This window comes from Pseudomyrmex gracilis, unplaced genomic scaffold (assembly GCF_002006095.1).
Source record: "Pseudomyrmex gracilis isolate BER0280 unplaced genomic scaffold, ASM200609v1 scaffold_40, whole genome shotgun sequence".
Classification (NCBI taxonomy): Eukaryota; Metazoa; Arthropoda; class Insecta; order Hymenoptera; family Formicidae; genus Pseudomyrmex; species Pseudomyrmex gracilis.
The window spans coordinates 361,801-379,578 of record NW_018020624.1 but is presented as its reverse complement, the minus strand read 5'-3'; the positions used below and the strand labels follow the sequence as shown (position 1 = coordinate 379,578).

Below are 17,778 nucleotides of genomic sequence, written 5' to 3'. Positions count from 1 at the left end.
GAGATTATATATATTTGGCTAAAGAACGAAAAGTGAAGAAAGCACAAAAAAAAGTATCGTATACATTATATAGTTATAGTTTCATAATGGCATTATTTTAATTTGAATTTCTTTAATTTGTCATATAACATAACAAAAAATAGATTTATATGTTATATATGTATATTTAAAAAAGGTTTTAAATAATGATGTTGTGTATTTTAAATTTTATGTCAAGAAGTGTAAACAAACATGTAAAAACGTGCGTTATGTAATACTTAATGATATAAAATTAAAGCGACGTGATATAAACTATACAAATATATTAAATATTATGCTTGCGTAAAATTCTTGAAAAAAAAAAAAAAAAAAAACGCCCCCGGGTGGGCTCGAACCACCAACCTTTCGGTTAACAGCCGAACGCGCTAGCCGATTGCGCCACGGAGGCTCTTGATTTCTAGGTCGCAGTTGTACTGATGATAAGGTAGTATACGATACAACAGTATAGAAATTTTTAATACATTATATTAGATAATGTATAAGTTATTATAAGTTTTTTAATCTTCTTTTTATATTTTCGAAATCAAGAAATGGAACAATCCTCTTTATCGTTCTAGTTTTTAATCAGTATAATGCTTTGAGATAAACCTGTTTAATTTAAATAGTACTGATTTTTTGTAAACACAAGAAAACATTTTTATTAATTTCATTGTCGACGTTTTTTTTTTTTTACCATCTTGCAAGTCGCATAAAATATTATCTGCCGTGCTGAGTATATAAATAATCAGTTATCAGTTTATATATTGATGTTGCAATCGCAGCAATAAATAAAAAGAATCAAAGATCGGAAATGTTTAAATTAAGACGGTAGCCGAGCGAGCGGCTAAGTGTCGATAATGAATCTCCACGTTAATTAGCCTCTGGTCGGGCGAGGCGATAGGTAGTTCGTTGTAGCATACCAATATCTTCCTCCTTGCCAGTCCCGGGAGAAGTAAAGCCTAACTGAAACGTCACGCCACTTGTTACTCGTTAGTGTGCACGATGCCATCTTTGCTGGGCGACCGTGCGGCCCCGGTTACTTCGCCTCCGGTAGTTGCTATCGATATCGGCACGACCGTGTAATTAACAATGTTCCTCGGCTCTTTACCTGCTCCCAGACTTGCCGCGCTTCTGGACCGATTTCACGGAGATGTGATTCTTATCCGTATATATATGTAGGATTATTTGTTCAAAAAAGGAAAAATAAATCTCCTCGTGTCTTCGATGATGAACAGAATAAAATACACTTTATTAATAATTGAAATATAACTAGCGCGGACAATTGAAATATAACGGCCAACAGGGAATCACAAAAGTCAATCGACTCAGAGCAGCGAATAACGAATGTTTTATTTTGCTCGTCGAACGGCCCCGACAGCGCCGCAGCTCTCTTATCTCTTGTTTTCCCATCGTCTCAAGGACACAACGAGTATTCCCACTTCTGTCAAATCTACCGGCATCGATCGCGGGCTTTTCAATAATCGCTCGACTCAAAAAGAGTTTTTCGCGCCGCGCCTAACGCCGAGTGGTCCAATAAATCAACATCCTACATATATACTATATATTGATTTGGCAACAACCGCTACGTCTCGCAATGATAAACACACATCGTAACATCGAGCAGTACTAAAACGATGCAATCGATTTTCGATATATTGCAAAATAATATCGTATTTTTTGGAAAAAATTATTAAATCAAACTCTATTTCCAGACTATTTCTCAATTTAACTGTAATTTTAAAAGTTCGGTAATTAAGAAAATATCATACGTAAGTGAACTTAATAATATATAACATCTCTTGCTAAAAAACAAAAAAAAACTAAAGCAAAGTTAGAAAGATTTACTGACAATGTCAAGTAGAGAAGTCCGCTCTTATATATTCGCAAATAAGCTTGTGCAGATTTCATCTGGAACGTATCTTTCGCGCGTCGACGAGAGAAGCTTTTCCATTACGCTTGGGCGGTGGTCTGTCGTTATATCTGGGACAGTCAAGTCTGCGGTCGCTGATCTGATAATCCCAGGATTTATGGCGGCGGTGATGGTCCATTTAGCCGTTGACACGACTGTACACGAGGCGCATGTCGAGGTGCATTTTCGCATGTGTGAGCGACAATACGGAAATATCTTGTTAAAAACCGACTGGACAGGCGAACACTAGATTGAACGATTTGACTGCGCGTGCATGCAAAGCGCATCCAATACATGAATTGAGGAATGACATTTATATACATATACTATGATTATACGAACGTTCAAACCAATTAAGTACATCTCTAATTTTAATGACGTGAAATAAAACATTTCTAAGAAAAAGTTTTTATATATTTATAATTAAGTAATCAGATATAATTTTTATCAGTGAATAAAAATTTTTTAATGTCACAGAAAACTTATAATATTTTTGTGTCACATTTTTTTATTTTGATAAATACATTTTTCTTTTTTTAAAGAATGATATCATAGACGTCTTTAATGAATAATTAGCAGTTATATGTTTTAGGAAGTAGCACGCTTTATTGATAAAAAAATAAATTTATTATACTGCATTTTTATATGTATATATATATATATATATATATATATATATGTGTGTGTGTGTGTGTTTATGGTTTAATAGGCACGTTTGTTTTCTGAGAAGCATATTAAGAAACTAATTATCGCTGGGAGGCGATCGGTAAGTTAAATCCAAGAGTGCGCCTACATTTAACGACGGTTAAAGTTTAATGCGGCGTTCCATAATAGTGGTAAACGTATTATATTTTTGCCGGATAGAATCATCAAGTAGGTAAATAAGTGCCGCGCGATTAGCGTTTACAGCTGTAATAAAATGGTACTGCATCGCGTGGATACGAAAGTTATTCCGCAAGAAGAAAAACGAGAGTGCCACGGAGAGTCGAGCGGTCATTCGCATCTTGATCGTAATCACGACTCAGAGATGTCACATATATTCACACACATGCATAAAAAATCAGAACAATATTTATTGTTCACTTTTATGCTAATCTCTATTATTTTATCAAACAATCTCTTATAATATCTTTTATTATTACGAGAAAAAACACACACGTCATATTTAACTAAGTAATTCTTTTACAATTCTTTAATTTTCTTTTATTTGAAAAATAAAAGTTGCAATTATTTATATAAATTTATATTTTTTCTCTTAGTTTTATCAACTTAGATCTCTTGACAATTAGTAAGGTTTTTTTTTTAATATATTTTAAAGCAATTTAAATAATTTAACATTTGTGTTTTTGCGAAAATATCACAGGTATATTTATCTCGTCGCGCGCACAGCTGATGTAGTGATTATTGTGTGCTCAAAGAAACAGACAATCGCAACATCGCGGAATTAATTTGTCAAGGCAAAAAAATGTTAATTTGTATATCACAACGTAATAATTATATTATTACTATACACGATGACGCAGTGACATTAACGTTTCCTCGAACGCGGCGGCCGAGCGTGTTCACCCCGCGGGCGATACTTATTAAAGCATACGCCTAGAAAAGACGAGCATTTTTCATCGCTCCACGTCGGACAGGATGATAAAATCCGCGGGATATATATACGGCGCTCGCTCGCGGATAGATACTCACTTTCAACTCCCAAAGATTCATGCGTGATAAACGTGAGACCGGCATTATAAGCACCTTTAATTCATTAATAGTCGCGCGCAAATAATTGATATCGCGTAATTACCGACCACGCGGTACGGTTATGCTCTCGAAGTCGCTCGAGCGTGGGATAATCGAGAAAAAGCCGCGCTACTTTATCATGTTTACAAGTCGCAGTTCGATTAGTGAGTTTGACGAGTCGAATATTTCGAATGTGTGCGCATATATAAAATTTTGTGTTGCGCAAGTGCGCGTTTTTATTTTTGGGATATTGTCGAATTGAAGCGTCGTCGTCGCACGGCGGAGATGCATCGTTCTCTCGTGATCTTGATTACCTTCGAAGTAATTGGATAAAGATAACGATAATAATAATCGGTAGTGCACGGTAGTCGCCTTTCTACGCTGCGTCAAAGTGAACCGATTTTCCAGATAATTGTGCAATTGAATTTGTTGCGCGATCTTGGCTCCCGCAATACCCCGGTGATATCATCACGCCGATTTAATTGTCATCCATCGCCGTTTTTTTCGATTCGACCGCGAATATCTCGCACCATATACGAAGATAATAATAGCCCCGATTTAATACCTAGGTATATGCATTATTCACTTCGCGAAAACCTTACGCAGTTTTTCTTTGTACCAGTCGTAACTTTAGCACAACGCGTTTATATAATTTCTATATACTATGTACATAGAAATATAAAACAGCAGGTTTTCTCGTATGCGAATATGAGATATGACACGAGTTTATTCCTAAAAGTCGAGACCGTAGATAGAGGTCGATCGGTAGCCGCGCCATGTATGTTCGCAATAAATTACTTATTTACTTGTTCGCGGGGGCATGTTGCGGCGCAACATTTCTCGTCATTGAATCTCGTTCTACGATGCTCTGCATCGAGATATTATACGCGCGAAAATGACTCTTTTCACGTTTCGTTTATTTTCAAGATGTTAAGCCGGTGTAATTACGTTTTAATTGCCATTCACACAACGCGAGATATTTCGCTCTTTACGATGCAATAAAAGATCGTTTAATGTTATCAATTTGCGATAATTAAATTGACGCCTCATTACATTCCCACGTCGTGAAAACCCGTTCGTCTCAATTAAACCGCGCTTCGATTCCGTTCCGGCGATGTTTGTACTTGCGCTTGGGTGCTATGTTATGTAAGACGCATAAAATTAACGCTCTGCCAAATGCAACAAGCGTCTAATCTTTTTACACGGATGCGTTTTCGTAATAAATTCACTTTTCAATGTTTATTGTCAAAAAATTATATCGTCACTTCTATCGCAGATAAATGCATCGCTACGTCTCCGTTTCCTATATTCTCTTCTTTGCGCACACGCGATTGCGCGCATAGCGAGCGCTAGATATATGATTTATGCAACGCGCCGATGCGCGCGGCGGCAAGATGCGCTCGTTCCCGTTCCTGTTCGCACATCGCAACACCATTGTTCTTTTTCCCAGAGAATCACGAGAGACTCTCCCCCGTGTGTTAATCCGCGGTTACTACGGCACGCTCAAATCTGACATCTGATGTTTTATAAAGTGTAAGATATTTTATATACGGCTTTATTGTCTTCTTTAATCTCTTCATCTCTCTCTTTGGCAGTTTCTCTCACCGATTACAAAGCCGAGTGTTGTGAATATAAAATTGTCTTTTTATACAAATTATGATACAGCTACATGAGTTTTGTACAATATCTCTTATCTCGATGATCTGATTTATAACTAATTACTAAACTTGCTAACTGGAACACAGCAGTAATTTTTTTTTTTTTTTCTGTCTGTCGCTCTCTTTGTTTGTACAACCAAACTGTGTTGACGAAAAAAAAAAACATTTCTCTCGCGCGAGATTTACGTAGATTACATCGAGCGAGCTTTACGATAAAGCGTAAAAGCTTTTAACGCAGTGGCTTCATATATGATACGGATTATGCGCGTATACAAATATATGTACATCTCGCGCCCGCTAATGATGACAAATATATATCCGCGAGAAGTACTAGTCGCGATTAATAACGTTTCGCGGACAACATCGACCATTCGTTACATTCAAGTAGATACGCGAACCAGCTTATACGCAAACATATATTTTACCCGTAGCAGTTAATCGCGCGTCTTTATACGCGGTTATATTCTTATTTGCTGCAGAGTATTTGCGCTATAGTCCTTGAGGTCGCGCATGATTTGACCGATTTTTTTGCGCGTCTGACGCGCGCTCGTGCGACGATGCAACGGTGACGTGTCAATTTATAATCATCAAGAAATCACGCCGCGATTACTGTCAAGAAGATATTTCATCAGAGTTAAAGATCGATGGGAATCGATGACGATCGAGGCGCATTATTTGCGCGTCATTTAAACTCGTCACAATTTAGTGACACTACTGACGTATATAAGGAAACGAACAAGATGATGTTAAAATTGGCTGATGTCTTGTGTGTCACGTTGAAATTAATTACTAACGACAAAGTCACAATTGTATTTTATAAGAAAAAAAAAAAAAAACATTGACAGACATCTGAACGGATTGAACGTTTGAATCGTGTATAATTTAAGCGCTTGAAGTATCCTGCGCGAGAGCTGCGTAACCTACACGTACGGAGTATTTAATGTCTACTTTATAGCAACTACACCATTTTCTAATAGTAATGGCCATCATCAATCGCATGGTGACGCGGAAGACGTGTGGTCGCGATACGAATGGTACGGCCACGAGTACAAGTTTCTTGCGACCATTACCATAAACGTACTTGTTGTGTATTCTTTTTTGTTAACATTGTCCGAGAACTTGGTACAGGCAGCAACGTTCGTGTGTTCGGCTCCTGATGAAACTCGTAAAACATCGCGTTAGATCATGTGTCGTGCACACACACACACACACACAGTTTCTCTTATATAATTTTTTTTTTTTATGTCAAATATACTGCATTTATATGTATTTTACGTTTGGTTTAATATTTGTTATCTACTGTAACAATTTATTTTTGTGGTTTATATTTTATAATTACATCTTACATATTAATAGATATTCTGATTCACATTTTGATTCAAAGCTCTAAACTATATATGGAGGTGAGAGACAATGAATCAATTAATTCATCCAGCGATCCTATCAACACGCCATTGAAGACGCGTAATTCTTTCTCGAGAAAATCGAGAGGACTCATCACGTTGTTACGACTGATATGTATCCAGAATTGCGTAGAATTCTAGCTGTAGGCTGGAAGCAGCAGCTATTCCGCTTAAGTTATAGCCTCGGTTATGTAGCCGACGTTCAAACTACAAATTCTCTCGCGATGGTACGTATATATATATGTATATATATATATATATATATATATATAGATATACATATATACGGTAGGATTTGTACTTACCTAGTACGGAAACTAACTACAACTTAGCAGAATGCCAACGTGCTGAAAGGCACTCGTTGCTGTATGCGGGACAAATACGCGGTTACCGCAGAGATATTGCGTCTCAAGACGTTATACGCGCCGAAGAAAATGGCTTAATGATCGTATTGTAGCAGCCAGCGTGTCACAAAAGCGTCTCTAACGCTCAGTCATTCGTGAATTTATGTCTCGTCGTTCACCTGTCAAAATTTAATGGCGTCCTGTTTAAAAAAAGCGCGCAATCGAAATAAAAGTATAGGTATTTGTGATTGTGACACTTAAAGTATGTTATGCAAAATAATCACATATATATGTACATTTGTTAAGGATTTGAGAATATATCAATTAAATGTAATCTCTCAGATGTTTAATTAAAATTGTCAAAGAAATATAAAAAAAAAAATAAAAAACTACTTTGCGTAAAATATAACTAATTAATTAGATCTACGAATTGGAATTTGATTGTTAGGAAAATAAATAGACATCAGTGTGACATCAGTTTTTTTTTAATGTCGTAACCCTGCCAAATATAATAATAATACAATAATAATAGCAATAGTAATAATTATAAGAATCGTAATAATGATAATAAGTATTATCTAAAATATGTAACCAATGCGCTCTTCGATAGTGTGGTTAGCCACACACCGAGACAAGTGTATGGCTACATCACACACAAAACGAACACAGCATGCCATGTGTATGTACATCACACGTCGCTGCAAATCTCCCGACGGCGTACAATTTTTTTTTTATTTCAATAAATCACGTTATGGCCGTGACCGATAATACCCGGAGATCTTACGATATATAAGATTCACTTCTACAGTAGGAATTGCAAGTTATCAATAATTACTATGCGCGCTCTCACGACCGTATTTCGGTCAAATATATATATACTTTTAGGACTTTCTCGTACAAAAACGTCACCGGACGCGTTTTACGATTAATGTCATATATAAATATATATAACATATATATATATATATATATAATTTCGTGCGTAATATATATATATATATTTCACTAATTAATCTTTCCGCCATACAATAATACACTCTTCATTTTCTTTCGCTGCAATAAATAAATTATCCAAATCAAAGAACATCAATATCGATATAACAATAATATGATTACAACCACATTTACAACATATTTATATTTAGATATCTCTCTCTTTCTTTCTCTCTCTTTCTCTCTCTCTCTATATATATATATATTTTTTTTTGTATAATATATATTTTTATTAACTAACAAACACACCTGTGCGCAATACGATATAGAAACCGTCGTCAAGCGCTGCGTGATACAATAGAAAATTAGCATAATGCTTTCGTTAATATATACACAATGAGTCATAATGTATATGTATTGATCTACATTCCTACGCAACATACCTCTATATAATTATGCTTAAAAGGTAATAGGTGGCGCGTAACTATTTCGCCTTTTTTCCAAATTTTAGCAACTCTCATGTTTTATCAGAAAAAATAAAAAACTATTAAATTAATATTTATTGAATAGTTTTGTGTTTGCAAGAGAGAAAAAATAATACGCTCATAAAATCGAATACAAAAATTTGGAAATTTCTGTTTTATAACCTGTTTTGCCATAGAAAACAAATTTTAAAAATACACAAAATGTAATATAAACTCACAATTGTAATTGTTGTATAATATACACAAATTTTTTTATACGTATGTACAATCAAAATATCAACTGCTTCAAATTTGTAATTCAGGCTACGTCACGCGCCCCACAGTGTATAAATCCGTGCGAGATCCGAGAGAGAATTACTGGCCCCCATTGATTATATTATTAAGATAGAATCACGCTATATGTATATATATATATATATATTAGACCGCTGATCGTCTAGTGACAGTCATCAAACGGTGAACTGTATATGTACTTTATATGTACAATTATTACTTTGCTATGTTATTACTCTTTAGTTCTAGTAGTTACGATTTCAATAAACTCACGTAAATGTCAGCAGCCAAATATCTGAACAACGACATAATTTGAGTTTTTATATGAACATCATAAATTATAATATTGCTTATATGTTGCTGTTATTTTTTTGTGCACGTAAATTGTTTTTGAAAGTAAAAATTTATCATTTGTTCGTCAAAACATATGTCGTAATAGTTTCGATATCTAACACAAGATAGTATTATTAATAGTAGAAAAAAAAAACAAAAGTAAAAGTTAATCTATACAGAAATTGTTACAAAATCGTTTCAAATATATCCGTGCATATAAATATAAACAGAAAATAATTTTGTTGTGTAAATTTAATATCAAGATTAAAATTAAAAAATAGATATAATGATTAACCAAATCACTAATTAACCACATATTAATATTAATATCTACTTATTCATTTATATTGTATATTTATAATACAAGCACGTATAAAATTAACGCACCAAAATTATCATGAGCACCATTTATAATAAATAGAAAGTCGTACATACCACAGTTAGCATATTTTCATATAAAAAAGTAAACAATAATTTTTTTCGTACATATGTATCAAGACTGATAATGATAATTAACACGATGTAATGTAACGATATTAAAAAGATGAGAAATATTATGCATTATAATTCTTTTTATTAAATGAGCACACTCGAAATAGTTTCATAAAAAAGTATAACTTGTATAGATACGCAAACTGTGATTTTGTGATAAAATAAAAAAAAAATAAAAAAATACAGTGACAAATAAGTTGCGAAACATATACTTCAAAAGTAACGAAAAGTTATTTATCACTTTGTCGAATAATAATTTCAATTTTAATTATTTAAAAGTACTTGGATTTTTAATAGCCTGACGTTTTCTTATAATTTCTTTTTAAATTTGTGATCGGCCAAGCCCTTTTTTCCGTTATATACAAACATTTTTCGCGTATTCAATTCAGTTATAGTCTTTTGTCGCCTGCTTTTCATGTTTACCGAAGTGTGCCAAATATAAATAATTTGCGTTTGAGAGACTGTGCGTAATCTCGATTGGTTGGTTGTCACGGTTGACATCTGTTAAGGCACTTGAAATGCTAATTTTCCTGGGCGGGGCCACTTGAAGAAAATTTAGTTGAAGCTCGTTTACCTACTTCCTTATCCATTCACGGTTTACCTTGTACGGGATATTGAATAGTCGTGCATTAACATGAGAAATAAGCGTTGATACATATATAGAGAAAAGTGTAGGGGGAGACATACTCACGAATATATAAGATAACTTTACGCGTGAAACGGATTGGATTTTTTCGAAGTTCCGCGTACTCTTCGATATAGGAACGTGTGTGCTCGGGGAATGTAAAACTCTGTAGCCGATTTCTTTTTCATTTCTTTTTCAAAATTCTAAGTAATGATGTAACGCTAGAAAATTTTGCGTGACGAATCTCAATGAAATTTTGTGCTGATTGGTAACAGGAATGTTCGTTAAATCGTTTTATTTTCCCGTAAAAGGACGGCAGTTTAAATATTACACACGATATAGCTCTTTGCTCTTGCGTATACTCTTCGCACGTTGTCTTAAATCTACGAGCAATAACAATCGACGCCACACGTATACTAATGCAAGTACAAAACCACTTTTGCAACCGAAATATCGAATATGAGCGAGTGAGCAAATATTAACATTATACACACACTTATCGAACAAGTTATTACCGTTAATCGTTAAATACATATAAATAATATTATAAGATATTTGTATCTTTTTAACTTTTATTATATTATATATGTATATATATGTAACAAAAGAACACGTATTTAAATCTCGAAAGATATTTATCATCATACATAAAATATCGAAACAAGAAATATTTAAATAATTCGGAATAGAAAACAACAATTAAGAAAAAATTATATAATATTTATCAGTATCACAAACTCATTATTTACATACTGACAGTACATTTTTCAACAGTTTATGTTCCCAATAAGAATAAATTTAGGTTATTATATTATATACAAGGGATTTGATTTAGATATATATCGTATAATATAAATATCATATAACCGTAAACATACAATATCGATTATCACCTTGATATTTGACTTACATAACTGTAACATTGAGCGAAAATCTTGTGGTGAAAGATTATACAAAGACTGAAGCTTCACAATAATTTAAGTCTTCGATAAGAGATAAAAAACATTCGGTGTTTTTAATTGATATTTTTTTTTTTTTTTTTAATATCTTAAAAGATATATTTCTAAGTATTTTCCGTTGATATATAAGTCGAACAATCTGAAGATAAGAGAAAAAAGACGAACAAACAAGATAAAACAAGACATGTCAGTACAAGTGCATAAACGAATTCTGAAGATGTTGAAAAATAGTCATTGCGACGATGTTATATTTCCATGATTGCGATATGTTGAGAATGTTAAATTATTAGTTTTAGTATGCAATGAGAGATTGTATATAAATATATAATAAAAAACATATCGTAAATTGTAAAAAAAAAAAAAAAAATGGTGAAGAGTCAACAGATGACATATAATGTTACAGTTTCAATTTTAGTAACATAAAACGATGTGACTTTATGAATACATATTTAAACCGCAATAATTGATCAAAAGCTTTCGTTAAAAATTCTAATAACGTCCTATAAAACAGTTTTCTCAACCCACTGTATCGTTGCAAGCATTTCAATTTGCCTCGACATACCATATCTGAAAATTTCTCCGTTCTCTCTGATATCTTTTGAAGTTTCGCGCACGTTTAACATTACAGAACTTACGTGAGTCGACGTGACGTCTGATTTGTAACCTCTCTGCTATGAAGATACCATAAAGTACGCCAAACTGGTCCTCCGGGTGAGAATTCGTAGGATCGGATTTATGAAAGGTGTACAAGCACGAAGATTCGCGTGACTTAAGGCACTAACAGTATACTTAAGGCCTAACGCAGCGTCCCTTTCCTTAATATTAGAAGGCACTAGTCTCTATCAGAATACACAACACGTAAAAAATGTTAATTTATTGACCCACGCATATTAATCTTACACGCGGACGTTTTCTCTTTAATGATATAAACTGGCTCTAGTATATACTGGCATCTTGTTCCGTCATTTCAACTGGCTTCAGATAGAGGTGTCCCAGCTTTAGTCGTACTTACGCAGCAGCGAAAAACACGGCTCGCAAAGAAACAGACTAATGCTACATTTGCTATCTACGCGAAGTTGCTAGAAATTATATACACGAATGTATATTACGATAATAAGCAAGCGCATTAAGATTTTTCACAATCCTTTATAATTGTTTGACACGAAGAATCAGTGATTTCAATGTCTGAATAATTTCCGATAAATAATATATTAATAGTGTTTTCTTCGCTATTCCAACATCAACACACTTCCTGCTATTATGTTATCAAATGTGATGAATCCCATTCTCACACACACGACATTATATATAATATTAATATAATATTATTATATATGTAATAATATTATTATAATATTATTATAATATTATTACAATAACAATATAAAGTAATATAAAAAACTTTGTATTTATATTTTTTATACAATATAAATTTTGTTCAATTACCATTCAGAAGAATGCAAAATTTATTTAAACTGAAGCGCAATGCTAAAATGGTAAAAATGATATAGTTATGGAATTCAATCACAATTTGATAGTTGTATTTTATGAGCAGGATTTACAACGCGTAATTTTATGCTGAATTGATAGAGATACTAACAATTGTACATACTTATCTCGTAATTGTTTACGTGTACACTTGCATCCTCGTGACACGATAAAGCTCGAAAATCTCAAAGCGCGATAGAAAAGAATAATTTGCTCGATTATGCTTATATTTTCTTTCGTAAAGCAAGAAATATCAACGTTATCTCATCATTGCACTTTCTACTTTGGCACCTTTACGTAGAATCGAAAGTTGGCGATTTTGGAAATATGATACAAAAAAGATCTTACTTTTGCCGACTAAAATGGGAGATTTAGAAAAAGCGTTTTACACATGTAATGATATGACATTACTTCTCTCACATATTTGTTTTAATACTGGCTCTCGGGGGAGGGGGGATGTCCCTCAGAAACTTTGTCTATATATTCCCATTACTATATAATGAAACGTTTATGATTGTCCGTTTCTAAACGCGAAATTCTTTGTGCATAATCGAAAGATTGCTCTATTAATGCTTTACGAAGTTTCTACGATCACGATTGTATTTTATTTTAACTGAGCATGCTAAGTCCCAAGCTCCGTCACCGGAGTTCGATATATTCTTCAGTTTACATATTTATTACTATTAATTATTTACTTACCATAGTTAATATTAATTAACTTTTATACTGGCTCTCTATATTCTTCGCTATGTATATACGATATATGGTGCTCTAGACTAGTTGAGCTGGCCTTATTTAAACATATATATATATATGTATTTATATTTATATATAAAACAAACTGGAAAATATCGAACAAGTAAAAATTGGCTAGAAACAGAAAAGATACGGATGTATGATCGATAATACATCTTCATCGAATATATAGAATATCATACGGTGAACGTGCAAGATCTAGTTTCCATCAAATTCAATAGAGCGACAATTGCTAAAAAAACGCAATTTCAATCAATTATCGCGGCGGTTATTTTCTGTAAATATATAACCATGTTTGAAAGACTCGTGAGAAACAGAAATGAGAGAATATAATTCAGCTCAGATGTTCAGCCCTCAATTACTCGTGATTGCACGCTAAACCTAACGATTTTGTTTGCTTCGTCGATTTTATTTTCTCTTTTCCTAATTACTGCCCGCCCGACTGCCAGCCCAAAAATTCAGGACGGGCCGGCTCGCGGCTCAGCTCTTCAGGTCCCAAATGTAAAAAATATCATCATCATTATCCCGTACGTAGGATCACTCGGGATCACTAGCCGATTATCGAGGATCGTTCTCTTATTCTCCTATATATTCCTCGCTGATCGGCGTGCGACTTTTTTGCGCATCGCGCAACCCTAGAAGACTCTCTTTATCAGTGCCTCTTCATGTGGAGCGACAAATGGTCGCTTCGCGAAAACGATCGCTGACAGAGATGGCACTTGAACGGCTTTTGGCCTGTGTGCTTGCGATAGTGTCGCGTCAGCTCGTCCGATCGTGCGAATTTCCACGTGCAACCCTCCCACGTACACTGATACGGCTTCTCGCCTGAAACAAATAAAAAGAAGAACATTTAATATAATAATAATAATAAAAAATATATATTGTTTATGAGATAAATGAATAATAATATCTTTCCTCTTAGCGTCGAGAACGAAAGCGAGCGTTTTTATGTCTGTAAGATTTGTCTTATCTTCTCTACACGTGGTATCAAATTATTATTATTAAATTCAATCATTAAATGCATTAAATCAAGTGTTGTTACAACCAATAAGTGTTTACAATCATTTCTCAAATGGAAAACAATCAAGCTCTTGTTCTGGTTAAGTATATTTTTTAATCTCTTAAGCGCTATTTTCTACTGATAAAACGATTAGATTATTGCATTGTTATATTTAACATTTATTATGTTATGTCGATACGCAGTATTATATAAGATAACGCGCATGAATCATATAATACAAAATCTGATATAAAAGAAGGTTTGAGAGCTATTTGCGGTCAATAAGTAAAGCGTTCCTCTGCATCAAAGTTTGTATTGCAATTTTGCAGAAAAACAATACAGAATCAAGCAAAATGTCGTGCAAATACGTCATCTTGATATTGATGATTACCATCGCCGTATCAGCCGTTCTAATTCAAGGAGAATCAAGTAAGTAATATCGTTTAACGTATTTCAAACGGCAACATGGCCTAATTGTGTAATAATTTCTCGACGTATGCTCGATGCGTGACAGCTCACATAACTGTAAAGTATTATTTACTTATTTTTTTTTCTCTCAGATGCAGAACCAAAATGTGCAAATGGTTTTAGTTATTCTGACGGATGCAATACATGTAAATGTAATTTAGATTTAAATGCATGGATGTGTACAAAGATGTGGTGCTCTGGCAGAAACCTTGTTCCGCCTCCGTGTCAATGCAACAATTAACAATTATATAAGAATATCTTTGATTTTACCCAATATTTTTACACAATTATTACACTTGGATGAGTTTTACTCGATGTAAAGTCGTTACATATCTGTAATCGAGTATCTTCAACAAAAATATTTTTTTATTCGATTAATAAAGAATCTTCTATTATCTCCATGTAACATTACGTATATTATATACTTTCAATCAATAAAAACATTACTAATAAAACAACATTTCTAATACAATATGTAGATTATATTGTCTAACAATCTGATATATAAAGATCACCGATTGTTTATCCGATCATCGGCGATTTTAATTCAAAAAGCATGTAAGTCTTTACATATTTCAGATAACATTGTAATTGAAATAATTTCTATGTACGACAGTATATATAATAAGTGTAAAGCTATATCGTTTTCTCTCTCAGTTGCGTGGGTCATTAAGCAATAAAGTAAAATAAGAAGGAAATAAAAATTTTTATAATTAAAGTAAAATAATTCTCACAAAACGTAAAAAAATTGAAATTATTTTGAGTCTCTCTGTTCTATAAAGTCACACACTGTTTCAACAACACTTGGTCGTGATGTGTAAAACGATTATATGCACGATGCGCCGTGCACGAACTCCGCCGCAAAACAGGAAGAAACGGAACCGAAACGAGATAAAGAATCGCCTCTCCGTATGCTCTAAATATATAATGGAAACAGATCAGTTGCGGGGCGATGACGTAATCGCCATCAAGTTCAGCCGCTTCGTGCTTCAGCGCGAGACGAAGACGAATAACTATCGAGCGACGAAATATCGAGCGTTACGATCAGGTGGTCGTCGGTTCGCGATCCTATTAACTGCGCGCGACCGGTTAAACCCGGTAAGGTAATGGTCAACTTAGTTGAGCGACGGAGGCGACGACATGTTCTATCTCTTCGGAGATTTCGCGATAACCGCCGCGGATTTGATCGTTATATTGTATTTGAGTCCGTGCGCGAATCTTGACAACGAGAATTGAGCAGCAAGAGGCTCTCGGCTTGCAAGCTGCGGGTCGTAAGTCACAGACGGTTCAAGATGAAGAGTGTTATTACCTCGAAGAAGCGCGGGATCGATGTTTAACCCTTAATTTGGTATTTGCCCTTGCAAATGATCGGTGTTAAAGCACGGCCGGAACAATTATCACGTCGTGGAGCACGATTCGCCACTAAGAAACGGCCGCGGTCTCTAAAACGCGGCTTATAGTTTACACACATTTGTTATTTATAACGCATTTAGAGACGATTAATCTTTATAAATCAGACGTTTTAATTATCACGACGCGTCGAAGAGGAGAAATTGCTACAAGATTATTTTACGGGGGAGAATTACACATGGATGTTCCCCTATTCACACGTTTACGAGTGATTTTGAACGCAGATGAAACGATGATCCAATACACGGAAACGTTCTACGAAAGCGTGCTTTCTTTTTTTCATCTTTCACTGCCGGTTCAACTCATTGTTTGTTAACAAAAGAAAGAAATAATAACGTGTTCCCGCGCGATCGGAAAATGGATTACGTGCGTTTACAGTTAGTGGCTGCGCATTGTCCGTAAACAGCTTTGGTATACCGGCGCGTCGCACCGAGAACGAAAAGTAGAACCGCGCCAGATTGCTCCGGGATATTAAAATCACTTTTTTTTGACAGTATCGTAGAGGCTAATTACCGAATGATAATTAAGAAGATATATAGTTTGCGTTCTTGAAAGTCGCTTTAATTAAAAAGACGATGACGCGAGAGAACGGAGAGGACCAAGAGACAGATGGATTGTTTTCTACGCTTGATGCCGACTAGAAAGAATCAAGGCGCAGAGGCCGAAACGACGGGGGAGCGCGCACGAATGATCAAAGACGATGTTTTCTTCGCGGTAGATCTAAATCGGTTAGATTTTAATCGTCCCGGCGCCTTTATTCAAGTGAATATCATTGCGCAACGCGCCGGAGATATGCGAGCGACTAATGACGGAGAAGGTCGTTGCGCAAATCACGAGTAATTAGTCCATTTGCGAGCCTTATGTACGTAATATCGATCGATAAGCAACGAAGGAGCATATCGTGTGTATTAGTTCTTCGGTTATTAATGCATTTCGATAGCAAGTTTTGCGGGCGCGTTTATTACGCCGTAGATTAACGTCGCGTTATTATTTCTCCTCTCTTCTTACTCACAACTGCGATAGCGAGAGATTAGCTGTGTTCGTTTGCGTATTAACAAGAAAAACTGCAGTTAGAAATGAGAAGCACGTACGTCTCAAAAATCTATTATAATTATTTAATTTAGAAAGTACGTAACAATTGTTGTCACGCTAAGTTTTATTTACTTGAATTTTTTTTTTAATTTATTCTTTTATTTAATATTACGTCATATGTTACGTCGTATCTTTTTAAATATATTTTTTATATATTCTAGTCTTTTTTATAATCTATCTCGCGAGTGGAACAAATATGACCATTAACCGCGGGACACAATGCACCGTTCGTTTGCGATGCAGATGCGCGCCGCGATCCATTCATCAGGCATGCAAGAAAGTACGCAGAGAGACATCGTTTAATTATCGCATAACAGTGTGTTCTTTGTTATACTTCAGGAGATAGAGAGATAGATGAGCCTATTTGTCTTGAGACACGCCTGCTAAAAGTCACGCAGGGA

At 34.6% G+C, this 17,778-nt stretch overlaps 1 protein-coding gene, 1 long non-coding RNA gene and 1 other non-coding gene across 4 annotated transcripts in view; 1 reads left to right on the top strand and 2 right to left on the bottom strand.

Moving 5' to 3' along the window:
* Window positions 1–353: 353 nt before the first annotated feature.
* Trnan-guu lies at window positions 354–427 on the bottom strand. Its single transcript has one exon. It is a non-coding gene; the product is annotated as a tRNA-Asn (tRNA).
* A 12,179-nt stretch (window positions 428–12,606) lies between these two features.
* The window catches only part of LOC109852945 (Krueppel-like factor 6), a 144,037-nt gene continuing 138,865 nt past the window's right edge, over window positions 12,607–17,778 (bottom strand). For both annotated transcript variants that reach the window (XM_020424589.1, XM_020424588.1), the window contains exon 4: window positions 12,607–14,232. In XM_020424589.1, the coding sequence (XP_020280178.1) occupies window positions 14,060–14,232 (173 nt within the window). In that variant the 3' untranslated portion in view covers window positions 12,607–14,059. The remainder of the gene's footprint in view (window positions 14,233–17,778) is intronic.
* LOC109852946 lies at window positions 14,670–15,335 on the top strand. Its single transcript, XR_002250062.1, has 2 exons — window positions 14,670–14,836; window positions 14,968–15,335. It is a non-coding gene; the product is annotated as an uncharacterized LOC109852946 (long non-coding RNA).